Raw genomic sequence first — 9,476 nt, 5'->3', positions numbered from 1 at the left:
AGTTCTGGTCTCTCTACTCAGTCTCCCTCTGTAGCTGAGTTCTTTTGATAGTTCTCACTCTTGTCTCTCTGACTGTTGTTTCTTCTTTTGATTTCAATTCTCAGTTTTGGCCTCAATTCCTTTTCTCTATCTTAATCTCTCTTGCTATCTCGGCCGAGTTATCTTATCTCATCTCAATTCAATTGTTATCACACTCATCTTTCTCTATCACAATGTTACTTTTCTTTTCATAATTTGATCACTCACACTTTCATCGCTCAATTTTAGTACGTCGAAAAATATTGAACACAGAAAAGTAAATGTGATTGTCAAAGGAAAGATGTGTGATAATGTAAATAGAGGGCTGATAAATAAACAAGTTTCTAATAACTGAGAAGGAAAGAGAGGACAGCAAGTGCAGGTATCGCGGAGAAAAGGGAAAAAAATGTTGTCACAAGATCAGTATAAAGATACATAGTCTTCTCAAGCGGTACAGATGAATAAAGCGCAGGCCGAAAGAGCAGAAGATGGGAGACGAGAAACCGACCAAGAAACAAAAAAGAAGGAAGCAAGGTACACATGATAAATTAATAACAAGAATTGTAAGTGTGAAGGTAAGAAAAGAAAGATGAATGTATCTAATCAACCAAGTTACTCATTGAACTAGACTTTTTAATAGCAAGGTCGATTCTCCCGGTAGTAGACCTCCTCCTTTTCTGCTCAGAGTGTTTGAGCTGACGATGAAAAGTATGATGAGTGAGCACCTCGAGTTTCCTGAATTCTTTGAGCCAGTTCTTCCAGTCCTTTTCGGCGCCGAGGGAGCTAGGGGCCGAGGGTGCGAGGGTGCCCCAGATCATCGGCGATGAGTGGGGGGCTGGGCCGCTGCTCAGATAGATCGAGTGCTCTTGGGCTCGAATCGTCTCTTCCTGGCACGCGCTTGGCGTCAGTCTCCTTTGGATCTCTGCGCGTGGGATTCCTCCCAGCGGCTTCAGATCCAGCTTGACCAGGTCGTCGAACTCTCCTGTAGAAGCAAAGACAGGGAATACGCGTTAAGGACAGGTCACTCGGTTAATGTTGAGCGGATTGTGCTTACCCAACTGACCCCCCAGGTCTTCAACGCAGGTCAACCGGCTTAACCCAATACCGTCGATGATGCGGAAGCGGTCAAGATCTTCAGGCTTGCGCGAGCTGGACCTCCAATTCTTCTTGGGTGGTGCTTCGCGCGTGCATAGGATGAGCATGTCGGTGAGGAGGATTACCTCGACGGGCTCGGTGGGAATCCCGCGTGACTTTCTGAGCTTATGGCTGCTTCGTTTGGACTGCAGAGAGCGCGGAGGCTTGAGCTTGATTGGATCGGGGTCGTTGGACGGCTCGGAACGGGGGGCACTCTGAGTGCTGCAGCCCGAGAACGACCTGGGTTGGTGGGAAATTTCGGATACCAGGGGCTGGGGTGAACTGGTCGCGTCAAAAGTAGTTTCGGTATTCATCGAATGGAAACTCGAGCGAGAATGGGTCGTTTCGCTGGTCTCGCTCGAGTCTGAGACTGGCGAGAGTGACCTGATGATCCCTTTGGTGGTGATCCTGCTGTTGAAATCACTGCGCAAACCGAGACTAGAAAGGTGCGAAGAGCTTGACATCCTTCGACACGTCGGCGCCATCTCGCCGAATGTCTCCCTCTTGGGGTCGGGAGCGGTGAGCGAAAGCTTCAAGATATCTTTGTGCGATGGGTAAACCATTTGCAGCGTGCCTCGGATTACGATCTTCCTCCTCCGATTGGCGAGCACCAATCCCTCAGGTAGGCCCAGAAGTTGTTCTTCCAAACCTCTGAGTGACTCATGATCATCCTCAAGGCCTTTGATGTCCTGCATTGACCGGATGATGCCATCTGTTGCTTTCCAAAGGTTGGAAGTAGACTGATGATCCGGATGACCCAGAGGTGTAGTCTCGCACAATTGCTGTCGGAGAAGAAAGGTAGAGCAAGATGAGATTCGGATTATATTTGCTTTCGGTGTACGTAGAAATCTGACTTACTCGAAAAAACAAAGGATACTTCATCAGACGCTGGATAGGTTTGAGGAGATGACTTGTCAATGTCATGGCACCGAAACCGGCAATGTGACTTTGCATCCTGACGAAGGAGCCAAAGGGATCGGCTGGGTCGATCGAGAGACGGTCGATCAGCTGAGAAACACGTTCGAAGCACACTAGATAGCGCTCATAAATCCGCAACCGAGGAACGAAGCCGGCCATCATGTCCGCGAACTTCATCACCACCGGAGCTTTGTTGCGCTTCTTCTCGCACATGCGATTGTAGCTCATTCCCATTACTATCTCCGAATGGAAGTTTGCAATTTGATCGAGATCGCCAAACAACTTTTGGACTGGTTCGGGCACGCCAACCACCCATGTTCCGTACTGACTCTCCTCTCTCAAAGGGATGATGAAAAGATCCAATACAGCAGCGATGCTATCGAGAAAGGCGGTCTCCGTTTGGCAAAGCTCCCAGATCAACTGCTGGCGATGAATTTCCGTAGGACCCCATGTCTCGAGGATGTGCCGGTATTCACGGTCCGAAAGTGTAGTCCGCCAGTTGATGATTGCCATTGGTGCCGCGCTCGGTTTCTGAGAGCTGATGACCTGTGGCGTGCCAAGCGCCGTAGATGAAAGTTGGCGCGATGGCACCTCGGAGGACGCCTCGGAAGATAGGCCAGTTGAAGACATCGGTCTGGCTTCCATGGGAGGTGATGGGATTTTGGATTTCGAAGAGCTCGCGGGAGTATACTTAAGGGTAGGAGATGGAGTAAGAAGCTGAGCAAGTCGACTAAGGTGAGTTCGCACCGACTTGCGAGGGGGTGAATTACCACCAGTCGACTTGATGGGCTTGCTAGCTAATTCCGCCTGCAATGAAACACCTGATAGGTGGAATGCAGCGGTCGGGCGGAAGTTCAGGCCGGGTGTGGATGAGCCTGCACGCTGGTGCATCTCATGCGCCGGCCGTTTGCCCATCGCACTTTGGCTTCGGTTACCGCTCAAGGATTTCTTGTGATATTGTCCAGCCATGAACGGCTGGGAGGAGGAAGAGCGTAGAGGAGGAGCAGAGTGAGCGGGTACACCACGGTGATCAAGTAGGGATTCGACCTCGTGCTCAGCATCTAGCATGTTGAGCGGTGGAGCAGGGTCGTTCGTAGGGGCCTGAAGGTTGTCAGAAGTATAACTAAAGGGAATAGAGCGATAACAGCCAACAGTTGTAGACGACTGATCAATCTCAGTCTGGCACAGTGGCGCTGCACTAGAGTACACGGAAGGAGCACTGGAGGGGTGTTTATGTGCGGATAGTAGCGATGAGGACCAGGAATGGGAAATCGAGCGGCGGGCGGTTTTTTGAATCTTTGACTTGACAAAATCCGTGAACCTGGTGGGAGGCGAGGTGACGGGGTGCTGGGAAGGGAAGGGCACAAGCTCAGAGGGGCATGGATGATATTCATGAAAATCAGGCAGTTCAGAGGGGGGATTGGAAAGAGGGACCGGTTGATGAGAAGAGCTATTGTCCAAGGGTGATGAGGTGAGTGGGGTGACTGAGCGAGACTGCGAATTGCTGGAGTGATGTTGGTGAGCAGGATGACGAGACTGAAAGCCAGTGTTCTGTTTGGTAAAATGGAGCGATTGATAACTCCTCAGAGGAGTTGAAAACCTAGAAGATCGACGACTCGACGAGGGGTATTGAGGGGGTATGGATGGAGCAACCTCATCTGCTAGGGAAGAGCACGAGGAGGCGGATGATGCAGAGGAGATGGGCGAGAAGGAATTCGCCGGGGGCGGGCAAGGAGCCGGAACAGGGGGGCGGCGATAGGTGGATTGAGTGCCGCGATGCCTGATGGAATGAGAGGAACGTGCCTTCTTCAGATGGTGCTGGTGCTGAGGCTGAGGCTGATGCTGATTCTGATGAGAGCCAGCGCCACGCCCAGCACTTGAAGTCGAGGGGATGGGACGACGAGTAAATTTAGCAGATAGCGAAGAAGCATATGAACCGGGCAGCTCGTGGTTGGCCGCCCGAGCCGAGTCGGAAGTCTGATCATCCTCAACATCATCCAAAGCTTTGAAATTCTCGGAGGTGGTACCACTGTTCGGATCCAAAGCCAAAGCCAAAGCAGGGGAGGAAGTAAAGGAGGGCAGGGTTGACCTGGAGGAGGGTTGACGGGTGTGAAGAGGTCGAATGGTGTCAAAGTCGGTTTCGCAAAAGTTCCGCTGTTGATCCGAGTCGAACGAGCCAGCAGCCCCGATCAGGGTGATACCCAGGCCAGAGGCAAGCAAGAATCTGGGCTGGCCCTGAGTCCGACGGCCATATCGGTGTTCTTGGTGGTGGCGAGGAGACCAGGTGCGGGCAAAGGTTTGATTGCGGAGAACAGGCTGGAGGGCTACCTGGTTTGAATGGCTGATATCTGACGCGTGGAAAGATTGAGAAGGTTTTTTGATGGGAAACAAAGAGCTGGTCAGCGACTCACTCAACCAGGATAGCAGGAGACCTCTGAGCCGAGTTCTCTCTCTCTCTCTCCTTCTCAGCTCGTCCATCGACACAAAGCCACCAAGGCTCTGATGGCAATCTCATAGCAGAGCGGCCTCAGGCCAGCCAGCCAAAGGATGCCGACTTCCAAGAAGGGAACGAACGATCAGGAGAGGAAGATTGACTGACCATGGTTGAGGATGGCTCTGAGTAATGAGCCGGGAAATAATCTTGCGGACATGGTTGAAGGATTTTGAGGAGGATGAGGGAAATATGTATGCAGTCCCCAATTAGTGGGAAGGAGAGGTGCTGGTGAGGAGTGAGACAGATATATTCAAATGAGTCAAAAATAGGAGGGCGCATCGCGGCACCCACCCTTAGAAGCAGTGGGTCCAAAAGCAGACAGCCTGGATCAATACTGTGAGAAAAAAGAAACTTACACGGTACTAGCGCTTGGGTGTTTGGAGCTGATTATGATTATCGAATGAGAGTAGGTCGTAAACCGCCCAGAGGTTGAATAGTTCGTTTAGTGTTCATCTAATTATGGGAGGGGACTCTATGGCAAGCAGAGGGCTGTCGACTCTGTCTTGAGCTGATGGGGGCAGCGGGATGGATGGTTGAGGTTTGTGAATGCGGGCTGATTAGGAAGCAGTCTGATAGAGCCGTAGAATACAAATCCAATCTTAGTGCTTCCCAAATAGAATCGGCGGCAGCGTGCGTCAAGACACAAAAAAATCAAAATCTCCGACCCGCGAGATGGTGAGGAGGTGGCGGGAGAGGGACGGGGTGGGTAAGAAACGGGGCCTCTGTTCAAGAGAAGATCTAGGACAAGCAAGCCAGAGTGCTACAGCAAGAAGACCTTGGGAAGAAGGGTCGAGGTAACAGACGCGCCGATTGGATGTTAGCCAGAACTCCAAACTCCAACAACTATAGGTGGGTGTAGATGGATACGGTGGGTTTCTAGTTAGTTACAAAGGATAGAAGACGAGCATTTGTATGTATGTACTTTAGCGACTGGAAGGCGAGCAGACTGTCTCATCTTTGAATCGCCGCCGACGGCTCACCAACTCTTAATGGCTTGAGACTGCAAGTCGTCCGAAAAAGATGATCAATAATTGGGTGCAAGGGACTCGAACAGTCGAGTCGAGCTTGGGAGGGGCCGGTGGGCCTCCGTGTTTTAGGGCTAGCTGGGAAGGATCTAAGTTGGACTAGAGGGAAGCATGATTGGCAATGCCATCGACAGCTTATCAGCAAGTTTCTAAATCTGGAAGGCCGCCTCCGGCCTAAACAAATTATGTGTGTGACGAAAGGCTGCCGAACATACATTACGATGCACTGGGACCCACCCCCAATGGGGATCGATGGGATGGGAGAGAATTCAGTGAATCTTCGATGGCCAGTGGGCAGCACTCCCTACAGCTTCGCAGAGAAAGAGGGGGACGACCGGGTGTGCAGCTTGAGGATGGCAGCGCCTGGGAGGGACAAAACAATAAAAGGGCTGGGTAACGGGATGGGCACCGGAGTCGAGTGGGGTGATGTGAGGCGGGGGGTGGTTGATTCACTTGGGGAGCGAGCATACATCCAGCCGGCAACTGATTGCAGCAAATCAATTGGCGAGCTAAGCGACTCACAAAACTGCCCGCTTCCGGCACCAAGCTCGAGGGAATACCACGCAGTGCACCCAAGGTGTGGGAGCGATTCCTTAGCGCAGAGTTTCGGCCCAGGGGGCACACGGCATTCCAGAACACCAGAAGACCGACTGTGAAAGACTCCAAAAGGCGTGCTCCCGTGGGGTCCTGGGCTCCCGGTTGACTGAAGATCCAGCCGGTTTCATATGAAAGCCACCCGTGTCATGGCCACGACTGCAGAGCCGAAGCCATCCCGCTTGTCCTCAACTCAACCACCCAACACGTCGTCAGCCAATAATTATGCAGCTGTTGTGGGTACATCATGCATGTATGCGCTGGTCTCCTTGGCTCTTCAGGAGCCTCCGGTCCCCATTGAACTCCAGTGGGAAGCCGCGTGGGAAGCAGACTGACTTCATATCCACGGCCTTCACACAAGGGAAAATACGTCAGGCTTTAATCTGCGATTCTGCGTTGATCGGAAACATAACCTTGATGGAAGGTGCTGTATGCTTCTATAAGTCTCAAATTATGCCTATGCAACCTCTTTGGTGGTGCGCCCCTGGGGGACAATTGTACACCACACCCTGATTCGTCGTCGAAATTCTGGGAGCCACCAAGCCCGAGACCCGCCTGAGGGGGAAATGGCCCTTAAGGCTCGGGTGGTGAGCGGGTTGCGACGAGGGGTTGCGAGCCGGCTTGACCGCCGTGCAAGTTTTTGTTGGCTTGACCTAACCGTCCGACACCGGCTTGCCAAAAGCGTGTTGGACACCAAAACCGCCGGCTCGACCTCCACGTCGGCCTCAGTCATTTTCTTCAGAACAAGCACAGATTGCTGCTACCTGCAAAGCCTGCAGAACTGCTGACGACTCCTGTGCCAATCTCATGACACACTTTTGCATCCGCTGAATTGCACAATCAGGGCAAAAAAAGGAAACATTTTCATGCATTGGTTTGGAATCAGATGGAATTGATGATGATGATGATGATGATGAAGACTGCGAAACAAAGCAAGATCAAGAAAGGAGAGAGAGAAAGACAATGCGACGACAGAGAAAAACACAAGCCAAAGAATAAAAAAGAATAAAACCCAGCAGGGATTTATTTCTTGTTTTTCTTCGCGCCAGCGGCGGTCATTTTGACAGACTGGGAAGAAGACCCGAGGCCACCGGAAGTCCAGCCTTCATCTGTAGGCTCGAGCTCCTTAAACCGGGTGCTATTCTGGTCTTCCTGGGCCGACTTCTTGGACTTCTTGTCGTCTTCCTTACTGGGCTCGTCCTCTTCCTTCTTGTCATCATCCTCTCCATCCTCCCATCGCCAATACTCCTGTGTGTCTCCCTTGAGGATGGCTAACAGAAGAACACTTCCGGTACATGCGGGACTCAAATACCTAGTGTTGTGATGTTAGCTTGTTTTTTTTTTTTTTTGAGTGACAGGCCAGCGCAGAGGAAGGGAGATACTAACAATAGAGCAGGTTGGGCGGCCTTGAAGATGTGCATGACAGTCATGGTGATGCCTAGACCGAGGACATACGAAGCCATGCAAGCGTAGAAGTACGGTCTAGGGAAATTGCTGGCAGGTGATAGAACCGTCTTCTTGTTGATAGGCCCGGTGGTCGACTTGACGATTTTGTCATAGGCTTTCTTGTAATCATATCGCAGCGAAAGGGCGACGAAGATTCCTGGCATGACGATGTCACCTGTTAGGAAGGAAAAAAAAAGTTAGCTTCCTTGTTGGCCACTCTTATCTGAGGTCGCAAAAATTCTTTGGGATTCTCTGGATCTGTGGAGACCAAAGCTGACCTAATCCCAACATAGCAAATTTCTTCTCGTCGTTTGAAAAGATATCGGCGATCGCACGAGGCCAAGTAATCTTGATAGGAGCGGCTAATCAATCATAAAAAAAACATGATTGATAAACCGAGCGGATCGCACTGCTAGTAGTGTTTGAAAAGGGTGAGACTTACCAAAGTTCTTGGCGACGCTAACCATGACACTTTCACCGAAAGCATGGGACGATCCGAAAACCCACCAAACATCATATCTAGAGGGACGAGGTTCGTCAATTAGTTGCATGCTTGACTGAGACAAAAAAAGCGGTGGAAATAACTGACATGAACAGACCAGCAAGTAAGACGGTACCAGTTTTGAAGCTGTCAAGCTTCAATAGCGTGATAGCGTTGAAGGCGAAGCTGAGAGCGAACAAGTTGGAAAGCATCCATTGTTTGGTGTACCATTTGACCGCGGAGAGGATGACGGAGATGGCGATGAAGCCGATGTGCCAGTTGGTGAACCGGAGACTGAACAAGACATCCGCCGTATTCCGGGTCAATCTGAACTTGTATTTTGTCTGTTTCGCCCAGGTCGTCGGGCCGAGATTCGTCTTGGCGATCGTCACCAACATCGTCGCTAGCGCTCCCGAGCCCATCAGCGAGAAATATCCGGCGAACAGGGCATTGATGAGGTCTTTGTTCAGGTACTTGAACACGAGATACAATCCTAATAACGCGCCCGAGCCCCTGATCATCGAATTTCAGATGTAAAAATAGATATGCAGGGAATACGTTAGATTGGCGGAAGGAGTGGATAGCATGGGATGTGCGAAATGACTTACAAGACCGGAAACCAGTAAGCGTCTTCACTGGTCATTCGCTCGATAGCTTCCTCTTCCTCATCGGACGATTCAATGGAATCAGCAGAATTTTTTCCTCCCTTTTTCTTCAACACGATTGGAGCCTAAGTCAAAGCAGAATGATGAGATCAGCTCGGTGTTCGGGGTCGGATTTTATGCTCGATGTCTGACTGACTTTTACTGATGCATGAGAGGCATACCAGATGGGGATGACGGCTGAAATCTGATGGTGGAGAGAGGATGTAATCGTGGAGTTAGTTTTCAAAGGTGTTCATTTTTTTGAGTTAGTACCAAGAGAGGAAGAACTGACCCCCAAGGCCAAATAGGCCTGAATGATTGGGTCCATCGGAGTGTGAGGTGGGCGAGTGAGGGGTAATACGGGGCGTGGTGTGTGGTGGTTGTTCGGCAACACTTCCTAGGTTAAATCCAGATGGCCGACAACGTGGAGCAAGTCGTGTCAACTTCCAAGTCACCAACCACGACGTGTCAAGTGTCTCGACTCCGCTACCTGTATTAATATGTACACTGCCATAGTCATACCAACAGTGAGCATATACTGATCCTAAGACTCGACATGACTATGAACATGCTGCAAGTCGCAACCAAGGTGATCCCCCAAGTTCGCGTCGTAGCTGGCCCTACGCACTTGGGTGACTTCCTGTCGAGATCTGAGAGCCTCCCAGATCTCAATTTGTGCACCTAAACTCAATTTTTAGTAAAAATGAAAATGTTTTCCTAAG

General features: G+C 50.8%; 2 protein-coding genes across 2 annotated transcripts; both read right to left on the bottom strand.

The window, feature by feature from the left end:
- Positions 1–617: 617 nt before the first annotated feature.
- PtA15_10A69 (uncharacterized protein) lies at positions 618–4,721 on the bottom strand (the record flags this gene model as incomplete). The annotated part of the gene is made up of 4 exons (XM_053160902.1): positions 618–1,000; positions 1,073–1,934; positions 2,011–4,418; positions 4,670–4,721. The coding sequence occupies 4 exons, from the start codon at positions 4,719–4,721 to the stop codon at positions 618–620; spliced, it is 3,705 nt and encodes a 1,234-aa protein (XP_053024205.1).
- Positions 4,722–7,206: 2,485 nt separating this feature from the next.
- PtA15_10A68 (uncharacterized protein) lies at positions 7,207–9,082 on the bottom strand (the record flags this gene model as incomplete). The annotated part of the gene is made up of 8 exons (XM_053160891.1): positions 7,207–7,495; positions 7,570–7,804; positions 7,908–7,991; positions 8,072–8,148; positions 8,219–8,623; positions 8,719–8,840; positions 8,912–8,959; positions 9,047–9,082. 8 exons carry the CDS (start codon positions 9,080–9,082, stop codon positions 7,207–7,209), a joined length of 1,296 nt encoding a protein of 431 aa, XP_053024204.1.
- Between the last annotated feature and the right edge of the window lie 394 nt (positions 9,083–9,476).

Source organism: Puccinia triticina, chromosome 10A (genome assembly GCF_026914185.1).
Source record: "Puccinia triticina chromosome 10A, complete sequence".
NCBI lineage: Eukaryota > Fungi > Basidiomycota > Pucciniomycetes > Pucciniales > Pucciniaceae > Puccinia > Puccinia triticina.
This window is presented reverse-complemented; position numbering and strand designations above follow the sequence as displayed.